A 17,219-nucleotide genomic window follows, 5' to 3' on the forward strand; every position below is an offset into this window, starting at 1 on the left:
TGTATAATTTTATGCAGCTGTGCGCAGTCAACGAGTCCACTTGCGTCTGCTTTGGCTTCTCCACGATTAATGACCTCACTCCCGTTTCGTGCAGCCTGCTTTGTCTCTTCTCAATTTTTGGCATTTCCTTTTCATTATATAGTTTTCCCTTTCTAACCAAGCAGCGCAAGTGGCCACGTTCAGCAACAGCTCTATCGCTCTCGTTTTTGCAAAGTCCTAGATAATTCATCTATTCATCCTCACACATTGACAATAAATAGGAACACGCATAATAGCAAAGGGAACATGGAGAAGAAGTAAACGGCGACTAAACGCATTCATTATTTTCGCCACGTGTTCATAAATAGGAACACGCATAATAGCAAAGGGAACTTGGAGAAGAAGTAAACAGCGACTACACGCATACTCATTATTTTCGCCACGACACGGCCATTCTGACATTTACACGTCCTCGTGTAAGCTTTTGATACCGAGATACCAAGATATCAAGATCACATACTTTCATCACAATTCAATAACATTTAATTTCATTAGTTTGACTTTATTAGGTGTATTTCTTAAATCTTAATTCTGTGAAGAAACAAAACAGCTTTTATTTCATTGTTGCTGGGATAACTTATTCTGTTTTCATATTCAGTTCCATTGATCAGTAATAAATCAGCTTACAACTTATCTTAACATTATCATTTATCGATTTCTATAAATCGATCTTCCGCCAGTTCACACACACTTGATTATTAATTCAATCCAAACTCATCGTCTCTCCTGGACGGATAACTCGCAATTCATCGTCTCACCTGACGGATAACAAGCAATTCATCGTCTCACCTGACGGATAACTCACAATTCATCGTCTCACCTAGACGGATAACTCACAATTCATCGTCTCACCTAGACGGATAACTCACAATTCATCGTCTCACCTAGACGGATAACTCACAATTCATCGTCTCACCTAGACGGATATCTCTCGTTCACAAAAGAACTCATTGGCGGGCTTTTCTTTTCATTCAACTGTTTCTATATTTCAGCTATTGCTCTACATTCTCGTTTAACTCATTCGGGATTTCTGCATCCGGCATTTTACGTATATCTTCATGGCAATACTTGAACGATCGGTTACTCGTCAACGACTTTAGTGTATACCTGTCACCCTCTAATCATTCAGTCACCAAAAACGGTCCTCTGAATTTCGGATCTAACTTAGTTTGGTGTCTTTCTTCATTCCTCAATAGCACATAGTCACCTACGTGGTGTTTGTCAACGGCTGCCCTACTGCTATCAAATCGGGATTTGTCGTAAGACGCTAAGGAATTCATATTTTCTGTCGCATGAGCTCTAACAGTTGCCAAATCTATTTCACATGCGGTCTCACATGGGGGAACTAATCCAAGGGGTCGAGCCTGTTTACCAATTAACATTTCTAACGGACTTGCCTTAGTGGCACGAGAAATTGTACAATTCAGTGCAAGTTGGACTTCGCCAAGTGCGTCCTGCCACGATCGTTGACTTGATTCTACCACTGACAACAAATTTTTCAGTGTTTCCATCACCCGTTCCACTTGCCCATTTGCACGGCTCATTCCCGTAGCAATCAAGTGAAGTTCAACTTTCTGCGATACACAAAACTCTGAAAACTTAGAGCTAGTAAAACATCTGCCCTGGTCGGCGATGATGCGATTTGGTACTCCAAATAAGGATATGAAAGATTTCATAGCATTTACACAGCTTTCGGCATCTATCTTTAAGGTGTGATACAGATAAACAAACTTTGTATAGGCATCAATCTGAACAATGACATACTCCTTCAAATCGCTCTTGCCACTTAATTTCCCCGTTATATCTATGTGGATGGTGTGCCACGGTATACTTGTCTTCGGAATGGAATGAAGTTCCGCCTGAACCTTCCCGGAAGATGATTTCACTGATCTACAAGTTATGCAGTTTGAAACAAATTTTCGAACATACTTGTTCATTTTAGCGAACCAATAATACTGGTACACTTTATCAAGTGTCTTTTGCCACCCTAAATGCATTATCGACTCGTGTACCTGGTTAATTACTGACCATTTGAAAGCTCTGGGTACAACTGGTAAATAACTTGTTCTACCTCGTCTTTGGACCTTGCGATATAATACACCTTTTCGCAAATCATACGTTTTGGCCAAGTTTTCGGCCAATTCATCTGACTCCAATTTGTTAACAATTTCTATTATCTCAAGGTCTAACCGTTGCTCAGCAAGAAGCCAAGTACTTGAAATTTCAGACAGATTTACTCGTTTTTCGGGAATCTTGTTTATTGACAAAATGTGTTCGGGTGATAAAGGATTTCTTGATAGGAAATCCACATGAGCCATACGCTTACCCTCTCTATACTGAATTTCGAAATTAAACGATTGTAAGTATGCCACCAGCGGTGAACTCTGGGGTTAAATCTATTTTTGTGCGAGAAGCTTTTAATGAATTGCAGTCTGTATAGACAACGAACTCACGGACAATTAGGTAATGGCGAAAATGTTTAACGGCTTTTACCACTGCCAAGGTTTCCAGCTCGTAGGAGTGATATCTAGATTCAACAGAGGTAGTTGTTTTGCTGAAGTATTCGATTACATGGGGCTTACTTTCTATACGGTGCAAAGTATCGCTCCATATCCACAGGCACTTGCATCAGTGTGCAACTCAATAGGATATTGCGGGTCGAAGATTACCAGAACAGGTTCATTTGTGAGGATCGTCACAACTTTAAGTCTGATCTCTTCCAGCTCAGCGCTCCATGTAATCTTGCCGCTACCAGAGGAAAGTGAATACAATGGTTTCATAAGTTGGGAGAATCCAGGCACGAATTTGCGAAAGTAAGAGGCCAAGCCAATGAATTGTCTAACGCCGGAGACAGTTTGAGGAGGAGGCAAGGAGCTTAATGAAGCTATCTTTCGCACATTCGGACGAATTTCTCCCGCTCGCACTTCATAGCCCAAATACTGAACCGTTGTTTTGAGAAAACTGCATTTAGCAAGGTTAAAGGTAAAACCAGCCTTTGTAAGAACATTCAAAACAGTTTTTAACCTTTCCAAAGCCAATTCCTTGGTTGGCGATACTACCATTATATCGTCCATGTAAACGATTACAAAAGAGTTACCAAAGTCACCAAGTGCATTTATGACTGCGCGCTGGAAAACAGATGGCGCATTTTTGAGGCCAAAAGGCATTGTAAGAAATTCAAATTGGCCGTCTGGGGTCACAAATGCAGTATATTCCACGGATTCAGGGTGAATCGGGATTTGGTGGAAACCACTTGCCATATCCAGGCATGTGAAATAATTTGCTCCGCGAAGTCTAGCAATTTGATCGCTGATAAGCGGCAAGGGGTATTTATCCGAAATCGTGTTCGAGTTTAGCTCTCTAAAATCAACACATAGACGGTCGGTTCCGTTCTTCTTTTTGACGAGCAACATGGGGCTAGCAAAGGGAGAGCAACTTGGGCGAACAATATTACATCTTATCAATTCGCTCACCTGCATTCGCACTACTTCTCTCTCTTCGGGGCTAAGTCTATAAGGTCGGCGCTGAACAGTTTTAGTTGGGTCAATCAAACGGATTTTCATTTCGCCTGTATTTACTCGAGTATGAGGTATCCCGTTGGTAAATGAAGTTGAGTGCTTTTCAAGTAACTCAATTAATTGAGCTTTCTCATTGTCGACTAATTCGGTGTCAATATCGGACAAAGTAAACGATCGCTCAGTAACGGAACAATTATTAACAGTTTTTGATTTTACAACTTTAAAATTATCGGATGTCAAAATTACATAAAAGCCTTGTTTAAGTATTTCTCGCCCTATCAGAATATCATTCCTCATTTGCTCGTTCGGGACTACATGAAATAATATTTCCATAATATTTTCGTTTATAGTGACTTCACTCAAGATTTGCAATGTACTGCACACACTGCCACCACCAATGCCTTTTATCATTACAGTATTGTTTATACGTTTACCAGATAACTTATTGCTAATGTCGTCTTTAATAAGGGAGCACTCTGCACCGGAATCGAAACAAATTGGATAGATCTCACCTCGTTGATGCAAGCTTCCCTTTGGCTCAATCACACAACATTGGTTAACAGTCTTCTGTTGAGTCACATCTTGTTTGGCTGCACTTCCGTTTTTCGGGCATTGGTTGGAGAAATGTCCCGGTTGGCCGCACCGATAGCACGTAACATTTGATTTTTCACGCTGCGGTTTCGCCTGTCTATCTTGTCGCATTTTACTTCGGCATTCAGCAATTCGATGTCCCGGCTTTGAACAGAAGTGGCATACAACTGGCGATGCCTTACGGTTCTTCTGGTCAGGTCCAAGGTTGTCATCTCGAGCATGTCGCTTCTTGTCGAACGTAAACGCTTTTAACTCCGCCTGTAGCTTACTTCTGGTACGCACATTGGATGTGAAGAGGACGCGCTGCAAACGACTGTCAATGTTTGCCATATGCGCAAGAACAGTTGTAACGGCAATTTCTTCTATTTCCATATTCCGCCACTTTGTAGTCAGCGTCGTCACCAGCCGACTCGCATACACCGCGTAACATTCATCGGCAGTCGGGCGGCTTCCTTTAAGGGGGTGCTCAGTTAGAATTATATCGGTTGTTGAACACCACTTTTGCTGGCCTGGTGCCCGGGCGTCACTTGCATGATTTTTACAAGTTCAGCAAAATTCCGATTTTGCATTTCACTACTGCAGCCACTGATCCTCAGAAAATGCAGGGTGTGGCACAGATCCCACTTCTGATGTCGGGTTATGAATATCAGGAGCCTCGCCGTCCGTCCGTCCGTCCATATCGGCGTCGCTCATATCCTTTTCACATATAATTTTATGCAGCTGTGCGCAGTCAACGAGTCCACTTGCGTCTGCTTTGGCTTCTCCACGATTAATGACCTCACTCCCGTTTCGTGCAGCCTGCTTTGTCTCTTCTCAATTTTTGGCATTTCCTTTTCATTATATAGTTTTCCCTTTCTAACCAAGCAGCGCAAGTGGCCACGTTCAGCAACAGCTCTATCGCTCTCGTTTTTGCAAAGTCCTAGATAATTCATCTATTCATCCTCACACATTGACAATAAATAGGAACACGCATAATAGCAAAGGGAACATGGAGAAGAAGTAAACGGCGACTAAACGCATTCATTGTTTTCGCCACGTGTTCATAAATAGGAACACGCATAATAGCAAAGGGAACTTGGAGAAGAAGTAAACAGCGACTACACGCATACTCATTATTTTCGCCACGACATATACATATATATATGGTTTTTCATTTGGTAGCTCAACAGCATAAGGTTTTTCCGGATTACTTTTCATCTACGTTCATACATATTTGCCCCCTTTCGGTTTAATGAAAACCAGGCTGCATTTCATGGATATTTTCGCAAATCGTATATTTGACAATGGTTTCATGTTTGGCAACTTTAAAACGTAAGCCAGCACTCTTAAAATATTATTTTTACAGTTTGCCGGATTATATTGCATCTGCTGATATGGTTATGTGTTTTTCTTTCTATTTAATAAAAATCCAGGCTGCATTTCATGGCAATTTTCCCAAATGGGTTTCCAATATTTATTTGCAAGCTGCTTCCGACTACGATTTTAACCAATGGCAATAGCCTCAATTCCTTTTAATACACCCATGTTTGCACTGAAATCCCCCCTGGAAAGCAATATCATTAAAATGTAGCTATCGCCACCATGGCCATGGACATAACAGTAAAACTCATAATCAAAAATGTTTAAGTTGTATGCCTTTGTTTGTCACACAACATTAATGAGCAGAAAAGCCTAAAATGGGGGAGCAAAAGGACGAAACTATAGGGAACTATACACACAAAGTGTGAAGGATTAATTATCCTGAGCAATAAAATATAACATAAAAATTAATATAGTTCATAACAAACAAAAAATAATTAGAAAGGACTTGTGTGAAATCTCAAGAGTTGAGCTTAAATAATGCAATACTACACACTGGTGCGTTTCTTGCAGTGTAACTGGGAATACGTAACTGAAACACGAGCTGTGACAGAGATTGTCCTTCTGGGAAACCAAAATCGGAATCAAAATCGGACTGCTCTGTACGGAAATGTACGAGTGCAGCGTTGGCAGGATGTGGGGGCCAGGGACTCAGGGACTCAGGGACATCGTGAACATCATGAGCATCATGGACACCATGGACACTCACCGTATATAGGCCCGTTGCAGTGGCCCCCGACGACGAGGAGGATGCCGCTGCCGCTCCAGTGCTGCCGTAGTTGAGCTGTGAGTGATAGCCGCTGGAGAGGATCTTCTTGTGTGCGGATGCATGCGCCCGATACGCGCTCACGCTCAGTTTCATCCTGACATCCACTCAGCCACTCCCACCGCCCGCCGCCCACGCCAGCGATACGTGGGCGTGTCGCAAGACCGTGTGGCCGCTGTTGCCGCTGCTCCTCTAAATGTATCTGTAGCTGCAGCTGTATCTTAATCTGTATCTGTATATCTGTATCTTGTATCTGTGTGTGTGTTTCGTTGTCTGCGGCTGTATGTGTGTGTGTGTGTGGGGGCGCGGGCGTTGGTGTTACCGTGGGCGTGGCCAGCTGACTGCTACCGCCGGTGTTGCAGCTTCAATTGCTGCTGCTTGTGCCACTTGTGTTGCTGTTGCAGCTTTAATCGCAGTTGCTGCTGCTGCTGCTGCTGCAGCTTCAGTTGCTGCGGTTTTAGTTGATTTTATTGCAATTATTGCTGATGCTGCAGGTTTGCAGCTTTTGATGCTCTTGTTGCGTTGCTGCTGCTGCTAATGCTGTTTTTATTAATGCTGCTGCTGCTCCTCCGGTTTCTATGCAATATTTTAAGCTGCTGCTGCTGCTGCTGCAGGTTTTGCTGCTATTTCTTGCCACTATTGTTACAGTTATTATTTATGCTGCAGCTATTGTTGTTGCTCCTTCCGCTGTTTTTGTCACTTTCAGCGACTGCTGCTTTTGTTGCCGCTGTCGCTTTCAAGTTGCGTTGAATTGGGCTTAATTGAGTGCCCACAGGCGTCTGACGATGACGACAAGGACAACGAGGGCGACACCGTTTTCGAACGGGGGGCGTGGCAGCAGCAGGAGCAGCACGAGTAGGTGGACCAGGCTCCGAGGGGGCAGGGAGGCGAGAATGGGATGGTAGCGTGTTTCGTGGCCCAAAGAGCGCACACACAAAGCAAACTTTTTATTGCCGCCTTCGGTGGCGCTGTCGTTTCTGTTTCAGTTGCTGTTGGTGTTTCTGGTCCTGATGCGGAACAAAGACAAAGGTCCCGGCGATGATGGACTGGTGGGGTGGCCGGTCGCCCCGGCAACCAGGACGAATTCGGGGGTCCTTCGTGGGCACCGCTGCTCAGTTTTAGTTGGCCATAAACGATGGAGCGGCCATTGAGGCATGTAGATGGCTTTTTTTTTTTTTGTTGGGTGGCTCTCTGCGCTGTATCCTTGTCTCCTAGGCTGTGTGTGTGTGTGTGTGTGTGTGTGTGTGTGTGTGTGTGTGTGTGTGTGTGTGTGTGTGTGTGTGTGTGTGTGTGTGAGGAGGCTGGCCAGGGGGCGTGGCTGCAGTACCGTTGTCAAGCTCTCTCTCCCTGGAGGATCCTTCCCTGTGTTCGCTTTTAATTGTTTGTAATTTGGTTTTTATTGCTCTACGGTTGCTTGTTTGAATTTGTTGTTGTTGCTTTTGTTGCCGTCGTGTCCTTTGTTCTTATGTTCTCTGTTGTTGTAGTGCTTCTGCTTGTTGTTGATGCTGTTTTTATTGTTGTTGTTGTAGTAGTTTTTGTAGTAGTTGTTGTTGTTGTTGCTGTTGTTGTTGTTTTGTTGGTGTTATTGTTGTTAAGGCCTCATGTCACTTTAGTTACAAGTATCTCTAGCTGCCGTAGCTGTCGTATCCGCTCGAAGTCTCCGTTGTTGCTGTTGTTGTTGCCTGCAGGCAGGGAGGAAAACATTTAGCTAAGTAAACATTAATGTGGAAATTAATTAAAATGTCTAACAATTTAGTTGTAAACACAACACAGCACCAGCACACACACTCACACACACAAGCACATCATTAAGTGTTTCGCACCGAAACGATTTAGTTTTCAACAAATTCCAAGAAGCAAAAGTCGTTTAAAGGGCAACCACATCGGCATTTGCCCCAGCACACAAATACACAGGGAAAAATGGGTGGAGAGTTCGGAAATATGTGCCAGTTGGAATCTTAGGAATTCGATAATTAAAACATATAATTAAATCATGAGAAAGTAAGCAAGTGATGCAATGTTCTGCAACAGCTTGAAATTCATTTAAATTTTAGTTTAATCGAAATGCAATACAAATGCTTCTTGTTTGATGCCGCTTATGTTTTTTATAGTTGTATTTACTATATAATATTGTGCTTAATATAGCTTAATGATGATAGATTCCCAATCAATATTGTTTGAACCCCGAAATGAACTCAATAATTCTAAAAGCTTCCCTTAATTTTTGGGCACATAAATCGAAGATGAGATGGAATTGAATGGAATGGAATGGAATGTGCTGGCTGACAAAGGTGAGTTTCGGTGGGTCAGCACAAAGTTCATTAACTTTGCGGCAAGTTTGATTTGTGTGTAATTGAACCTTTCGCACGGACAAGTTGGCCAACTATCCAGCAACCGTGATTGATGGCCAATGATTGACGGGGTTGCGTTGCAGATGTGGAGCTTTGGAGCGGTGGAATGGGGCCTGGAAATTATCTAATTAGTGATAGCTACTTGACCCCAATCAATCATTATGTTCGCCACTAGATCAGGTTGTCAATTGGTTAAGCTGTATACGTAGCTATTATCTGATGAGTGGAAATACTAAATAAAATATCAATATATACAGTATATAATAATTTATATAATATTATAAATTATTAAATAAACATGTAATTTTTTCTGACATTTCCATATAAAACATTTATCGCTATCGCAAAAGATACGTCAAATCATCAATTAAGATCTCAATCGGAAATCATTGAATATTCAGACGCCGGCAATTGTTTGACACACTTTTCTAATGAATTACAATCCCTGGCCAAATCGAGCGTAAAGTAATCGGAATTCGTTATTCAGCTGTTGAGTCGCCTTCAAAACCCGAATCCCTATTCCATATCGTGGGAAACTCCATTATTTGCCCATTCACTGACGCACTTACTCGCTCATTCGTTCATTCGCTCATTCGTTCATTCGCCAAACTCAAACAAACACTCAACATTCACTTGGCATTCACTCGGCATTCATTACATAGACAATGCCGCACTTTATGCCCCTCGGAAACGGATTAATGTTACTGCCACCGACGGACCAATGGCTTTCCTCGTTTATTAGGGCAAACTGGCGGAGTTTTTGGGTGAGCACGGAATTTTGTGTCTCCAGGAGACTGTAAATGTAAATCACAAAAAGTATGAGTGGAATCGCCGCGGGTATCAGATATTGTCGGTCGATTTCCGCGGATTTACATTTTTCCACGGTGGCTGAGGAGGTTGGGAAAGTAGGTGGAAGCCAGAAACTGGTTTTGCAGACAGGATACGCCGATTGGCCATTAAACTCGAGCAATTACAACACTGAATCCGTGGAGCCAAAGGCAAACATTCAATAAAGACTGTAAACTGAATAAACGAAGATGGAGGAACAGGCACCTGACTTCTCCGTGCCCTTTTACACTGGCACAGTATTTGCGGGCAGTTTTCAAAATTACTAAACAAAAAGTGTATTTCAATAAGCTAACTTTGTTGTAAACTATTTACAAAAGTGTCAGAGGAAGTTAATTATATATATTTAGATATTTTGTTCTGCACCTTGAATTTCGAAAATAGAATTTTCTTGCAGTGTACTGGCAGGCTTTTAATTCATCTCGAAGAGTCGATGGATTGCACCTGTTGGCATCTTATATACACAACGATGGCACATAAAATGTAATTATAAAGCATTCAAACATCCGCAGAGGGGCTTTCAAGAGGGCCTGTGGTGGATCAGTTGGAGGAGGTCAGAGGTCGGTGGGAGAATCGGGGGAGGTGAAAACAAAGTAAGAGACTTAACACTTTGTGCGAATGCTTAACCAGCTTAAGGAGCCAGGCAGCCCAAGGATCCAAAGGAGCCAAGGAGCCGCTGCAAGTTTTATGAGCTTTTGCTTGGTCAGACAGTGAGGCAGTGCCCATCGGCAATCTATAGGCTATATATATATACCGGCTATATATACATACATATATATATCTCCGTGTATTTGCGCATTTTTCTACATAAAACCCAATGAAGCATCCACCGACTGTCGGGGAGATAAAGAAGAAACTGGCAGCGGCTGCTGATGCTGATGCTGATGTGGCTCATTCCCTTTCCACTTCCCCTTCGCCGCCCCTGCCGATTTCAATTTCAAAATGTACGCTCCATTGGGCAGTGAAGACACCCCAAGCCCCCAGTCTCCAGCCGCCAGGAGCGGGCCACAAGCACACACAAAAAGTGACATTAAAAAATGGTAGCCACTTGTCAGGACGAAGGAGCACAACGAGCGTCCAAAGGAGGGGAATATTTATCAAAAACTTATCGAGAAAGCGCTGTTGCCATCGCCACAGTGGCAGTCGGTGGCGGGGTCACGCGACGTATGCGTTATGTAAAATACATTCATATTTTAAAGCCCCCCGCGGCCAGTGAGAAATCAACAAAAAAGCGCTGACGAATTTTGATTGGTTTTTCGGTGGTTAATTAAAGGACACGTGTCCCGATCCGACATTAAAATGCATGACATTTTCTATTTCTATTTCTTCGGTTTTTTATTCCTGTTTTTTTGGAATTTTTTTTCTTTGGCTACGCGTCAGTTAGGGAATTTAAATTATGAGCGATGTTTGTTGGATTGAGCAGCGAGTAGCTACAGTGGCGGCCAAGAAAATAGTGCAAAATATAAATAATTATTTTTGATTGTCTTTAAAAAAACTACAAAAGGGAGCGAGAAGTTTTGATAATGGACAAAACACATATATGAGATACATGTAGTTAGATGTGTATATAAATAGGGCCATGATAAATCTAACAACAAAATACAATACTCTGCGTTCGCTTGACCCACATTTCGCTTGAAAGTTCTTATATTTTTCTTTATTCGAGCCAATTGCGATTTCAGTTAGGTAAGAACTTGCCCAGATTGTTGTGTTTTGTCCTTTTATTTATCTTATGGTTTTTCTTTCTTTTCCTAGCTGCGTGGTCCTTTTCGCAGTTTTCTTTTCGTTTTTTTTTCTTTTTTTGCCAAGCAATCCCTTATCAACGATTATGTCAAATGTTTGGCCACTAAGTAGCCAAGCTGCTGTCCACCGGGCTCGTCCTTTGTCCTTTTTTTCTCTCTTTTTTTTTGTTGCCAGGACTTTACTTATGTCTTAAGACCGCAAGGAGAGAACAGAATGGCGGAAGACTGAAAACATCGGCCGTGTGTGTTATGAATATGAAGTTTTAGGCCTGTAAAAGCCAAATGTTGCCATTGCCATGCATATAGCCGGACTTAAGTGAATCCGTGGGGAATCCTTGGGCTTGGGATTTGGAGTAGGTCAAGCAGCTGCTGCTCTTCCGTTCCGGCTTTCCATCCACCATGCCATACCATCCCCTTTCCCCCCTCCCTCCGGAAAAGCATGGTCATGTAAATTTTGTAAACTGAGCCGCAGCATAAATTAGGGTGGGGCCAGATTTGCATGAAAGAGCATCGCCATGGATGAGCCCCTCAATACCATTTCGTCATCATCTCGTCCTTTGGGGCACAATGTGTTGCCCATCGGGTGACGACTATGTACTACCCACCTGATAATATGATTAATATCGATTGTGTGTTTGTCCAAAACCCATAACGAAATGCAGCACATATACATTTATATTTATAATGCGATTTATGGTAACAGTAAGCACACGGAAAGTACAAAACATAATGCCCACTAAGTCCAAAATCAACATTATTTCGACTGGCAAAAAGTGACCAATAATAGCCGTTGAAAATTTATATTTTCGCACGTCCCGTTTTTTTTTTTTTTTTGTGCAACTTGCGGCAAGTGAAAACACATATTTAAGTCCAGAATGATACGCAATTGTTATGGCCGAGCTAATAATAGTTGATGTGTCTTTTTATACCCACACAGCAAATGTTTGAGTTGTGAATAATAATGCAGGAAATGCAAAGCTTATGGCCAATTTATATAATTCTTTTTGGCCATTGTGTGCCAAGCAAAATGAAAAAATATTGCAATTTACAGAAATCGAGTTGGAAAAAGATTTTAATCAAATTGCGATAGAAATTAACACAAAGTTTGTGACAATGGAACGGATAAGACAATGAATCGCAGATAATATTAATAACAAACACATTTTTAAGGGAATTAAAGATTTCTAGCAAATGTTTTTAAAACGAAGAATACTTTTTATAGATATAGCAAAGAACTTGATGTAATTAAGAAGTATAATGCTGCAGAAGCAACGAACGACATATGTATAGATATATCATCGATAAACCATAATCGCCGTCGAATCGAGGATACCCTCGATAATCAGGCTGCTTGAGGTGGGACTTTGGTTATGCGTTTTGGCTTTCAGGCAGCTCGTTACGTGGATTGCCTCATGCATAAACATGACACTCAGTCAACGCCAGCGAAGGCGACGCCCTCATCCTTCAGCCTTCATCCTCCATCCTTCATCCAGCCCATTGCCATGCCGAGATGGTGCAATTTGTGCCTCTGTGATTTTGTATCAATTGCCACGGCGGATGCCATGGGGGAATTGCTCATACGCCGCGTAAGCCGGCAGCGTAATAAATTCGCTGGTAGATGTGGCACCTCTTAAACCGATTTATTTATCGCCCGGCCAGAAAACCTAAAAACCAAAAACCCTTGCCATTCAACCAGACAGACAGACACACGCACACACTCGCAATAATAAAGGTCATATATCAGGCGGAGTCGGCAAAGGACTTCATGTCTTCCTGTTTGTCTTGAATTCGAATCGGGGATTGCCTGCTGGTGATTTATATCACCCAACCAACCCACCAGGCAACCAACCAAAGGAAACCCTTTGGAGACTATATATGCAAATAAGCCGAATGAGAGGAAGCGAGAGAAGCTGCGTGAAATTCAATTAAAAGAAAACCGTTTTCTGTTTTCTGTTTTCCCTGTGAAAGGAATAACGCAATTACGACAGAGGTAGACGACAAGCTCATCCTTTTTTGCCTCCAAGCCGGGCATATAAACCCATAACCAAAAGCAATAAAATTATTAAGCCACACAAAGACACACACACACACGCAGGCTCAAAAAAAAGTTGTGCGCGCGCGAAGTGCATTGAATTGGCGCTCCTGGAAAATCTCGAAATTTTCCGGGTCGCGCCAACCCGTCAGTGACAGGAGCGGCTGTCGCCAACGCACGCAGGTTGGGCCGTACTCACCAGCAGTTGGCTCAGCTCCAAGGGTCCAGGGATCGCCCGCCGTCGACGATCTTCAGAAGTCACCAAACGATCTGTCCTCCGGGCGTAGCATACATATATGGGCGGCCAACGGTTATCATTGGCAATATCCCATGCAATCCCGGAGACAGACCCATGAAACGAGCAGGAGAGGCAGAAGATGAGTGTAAAAAGTCAAGGAGCAGACCAATAGCCAACCCCCCCCCGAGTAGGCGGCACACTATAAAATCGGGGCTCTGGCGACCGAGTTGGAGCGGTATATCTCCCACCGCAGCAACTTTTTTTTGCCCTGCTCACAACACCACACCCCCCACCCCCACCCAAAGCCCACGGCGCGTCTGACCCAAAATGGGCGGCTACGTGGCCTGTGCCTGTACTCTCGTCAGCCGGGCATCAGCACAGCTAAAACCCATTCTGCGTCTGAGCCAAGTTGGCCGGCAGAATGGTCTGCGTCTGCGCCGCATCGGCCGGCAGTGAATCTAAAACCTGACGATAGGTATAAAGCCGCAAACCTGGCAGTAGGAATAAAATGCAACAAGAAAATAGAATGTCTGGAAATAACTTTATTACTCCAGGTGGCAGCCACATATGTGGAAATCCACCCTCGGCTAATCCCGAGGCTAGGGCACGGATTCTGGAGGCCCTACCCAACATTCCCCCCATCCCCGCCCCGACGGCGGCACACTTGGCCGTCGGACCAAGCAATGCAACAAGTGCAAGTAAAGATGAAGAAAGCTTGGCGTTTGGGAAAAGGTCAAAGGTACTAAGGACCCCACCCCAAAACCTGAGCGATGGCACCCCCAAGAGACCATTGGAAGCGACATCACCCCCTACCAGAGCTCAACTAGCAAAGCGGGTCAAGAGCCCTCAGCTAGAAATCGAGGAGATGGGAGCAATCCTGGACGACCTTCTGACGAAGGTCAACCATAACGGGGTGAGGAGCATTAATCTGGCAATGAAGAACTCATTCCGACCGAACCACCCGAGGAGCCTTCATCGTTCCGGCCAATATGCCTCATCGATGGAACTGGCAAGCTCCTGGAGAAACTGGTGTGCATTCGGCTAGAGAGGGCTATCGCCGACGCGGGTGACCTCTCACGGTCCCAGTTTGGATTCAGGAAAGCGCGGTCCACCGTCGAAGCTGTCAACAGAGTGGTCGAAGTGGTCGAAGAAGGCCCAAGCAATCCACGGCACCAGATGGAAGGGTGGTAGCAAAGAGTACTGCCTCATGGTCACGCTAGACATCAGGAACGCCTTCAACACAGCGAGATGGGACCGGATCCTAGAAGCACTAAATGGCTTCAGCGTCCCAGCCTACCTAGTCAGGATCATCCGCAGCTATTTTTCTGATCGGGTCCTACTGTGCGAGTCGTCGGAAGGCGTCTTCAGGCACCAGGTCACCGGTGGAGTCCCGCAAGGCTCGGTCCTCGGCCCGCTTCTGTGGAACATCATGTACGACGGGATACTTCGCCTACCGCTGGTCGGGAGCAGCGAGATCGTAGGCTTCGCGGACGACGTGGCCTTGCTCGTTGTCGACAAGTATCCCGGCAAGGCCGAAGAAAGCTGTAACCAAAACATCAGGGCCATTGAACATTGGCTCAGTTCAATGGGGCTAGAGCTGGCGCCTGAGAAGACTGAGGCTGTCCTGATTAGCTCAAGGAAAGCGGTAGAGACGGCCACTGTCGAAGTAGGCCGTACCAAGGTGTCCTCCTCTCGGGCAATCAAGTACCTGGGAGTCATGATTGACACCAGGCTTTCGTTCCGAGAACACCTTGCCTACGCTAGCTCGAAAGCAGCAGGAGTAAATCGGGCGCTATCACACATAATGTTGAACACCCGAGGCCCAAAACAGGCGAGCAGAAGGCTCCTGACGAGCGTCACTTGAGCGACCATGCTATATGCCGCCCCGGTATGGGCAAAAGCGCTTGGTACCGAAAGCTACGCCCAGGGCCTAAATGCTACCCACAGACTCTCGGCCCTACGTGTCTGCTGCGCCTTCAGAACAGTGTCCAACGCGGCGGCATTGGTGATCGCAGGGATACCGCCTCTGGAACCAAACCCACGGTCGAAGACTCTCCCCCGGCGCCAAGAAAGCAATACGAGCTGAAGCAAGGCAGCACACGCTGGAGACATGGCAGCACAGGTGGACCAACGAGCCTAAGGGTCGCTGGACGCAGCAGCTGATACCCAACCTCAAGCCGTGGCTAGAGCGGAAGCATGGCGATATCACGTTCCACCTAACGCAGCTGATCAGCGGGCACGGTTGCTTTCGCAGCTACCTGAAGCGCTTTGGACACGAGGATGCGGAAGACTGTCCATGGTGCGGTGGTGGTCGGAGCGAAACAGCTGAGCACGTTCTCTTCTCGTGCGTTAAATACGCTAGGGAACGGAGCTCTCTGGAAGCCGTACTTGGCGGCAGACTGAATGCGGACAACCTAGTCCCATTCATGCTGCAGGGGGAGGCGGAATGGCAAGCGGTCAACAGCTTCGCCGCAGCGATAACCACCGAGCTCAGAAGAGCTGGAGAGCCAGGAGGGTCCACGAGTGAGCAAATCCTGATCGCCCTCGCGAAGCAATGCTTCACGGCCATACCGCGGGGAGTCCGGGATTTGCCCTCCTAAATGTTATTATTTTTTATTGTATATAGTTTACCATAAGGATTCAATAAACGAATTAAAAAAAAAAAAAACACACACACGCATACGCGCACACAAATACACTCAGGGTGAAAAGCAAGAGACCGAGTGAATAAAGTGAACTCTGGGGAAATGAGGGCACACATCACGGATCCGGGATTCTCCTGCATGAAACATGATGCAATGAACGCAATCACCAGGCATTATCATCTCCACCATCATCTCCCCCAAGGCAAAGTGAAAAATCATTCGCAGAGACGTTGAATTTTTAATGCACTTTGGCTCTCGATTTTTGCGGCTTGCGACTCCTGCTGTCTCCTGAATTCTGGCTCCTCGGTTGCGGATGCGAATGTCTAGATGCGATGGCACTTTTAGTGCTCCACTCTGGCTTACGTAATCATCGACTCCACGAAGTTTGCTTTATACTGTGCCACCTGCTTGTGTGAATGCGGATGCTGAGCTAGTTAGCATTCGAATTGCTTCACCAGGCGTATACGTAATGCGGCGCTTTCTTCTACGAAATTACTATGCGACCCACTAGGCGTATGCGTAACAACATTCCGGCCACCCAAATTGCCAGGCATAAATTTCGCACGAACTGTATTTTGGTCCTTTAAATTTCGTTGGCCTATGACGATTTCATGGAATTCATTTGTCTGTCTTTAATAGGGAAATGCGATCATTTACAAAAACCAACTCAACTGGGCGTATACGTAATGTAAGGGTAACTAGGTGTGCAGAAGAGACAGTCGTAAACACAATTTACCAAAAAGGTGTTTCATCTTTACAGAGTTGGTTCCTAATAGGGTTATGCAATTATACAATTTTCACATGAAGCTAGACAGAAATACATTTCTGCCGAACTAAAAGGCGCATGTAAGAACAAATCTTCAGAAATCATTAATTTTCATTCTAAGTAAGTTCTATAAAATTAAATGAGGCATCTTAAGATTCTAAGTTTCAGCCCAAGTGCAAGTGATTAATTAGTTCAATCAGCAATCCTGAGCGGTTAAATCCATTGCCCAGAGATTCGCTAGCGACTGTGGAATGGATGGGACCGATTTAACGCCTTTTGCAGCTGAAATCGTTCGATAGGCGATAGTGGCAATCGCTGCAATTACC

General features: G+C 44.6%; 1 protein-coding gene across 4 annotated transcripts in view; it reads right to left on the minus strand.

Annotated features, from left to right (window-relative positions):
* Nucleotides 1-6,540, minus strand: part of LOC6620374 (merozoite surface antigen 2, allelic form 4) — a 94,860-nt gene extending 88,320 nt beyond the window's left edge. For 3 of the 4 annotated variants that reach the window (XM_032724768.1, XM_032724766.1, XM_032724767.1), the window contains exon 1: nucleotides 6,217-6,537. In XM_032724768.1, coding sequence (XP_032580659.1) covers nucleotides 6,217-6,369 — 153 coding nt within the window. In that variant the 5' untranslated portion in view covers nucleotides 6,370-6,537. Of the gene's footprint in view, nucleotides 1-6,216 lie in introns of all 4 variants that reach the window. The other variant, XM_032724770.1, reaches the window with a different exon arrangement.
* Between the last annotated feature and the right edge of the window lie 10,679 nt (nucleotides 6,541-17,219).

The sequence above is a fragment of the Drosophila sechellia genome, chromosome X, assembly GCF_004382195.2.
Source record: "Drosophila sechellia strain sech25 chromosome X, ASM438219v1, whole genome shotgun sequence".
NCBI lineage: Eukaryota > Metazoa > Arthropoda > Insecta > Diptera > Drosophilidae > Drosophila > Drosophila sechellia.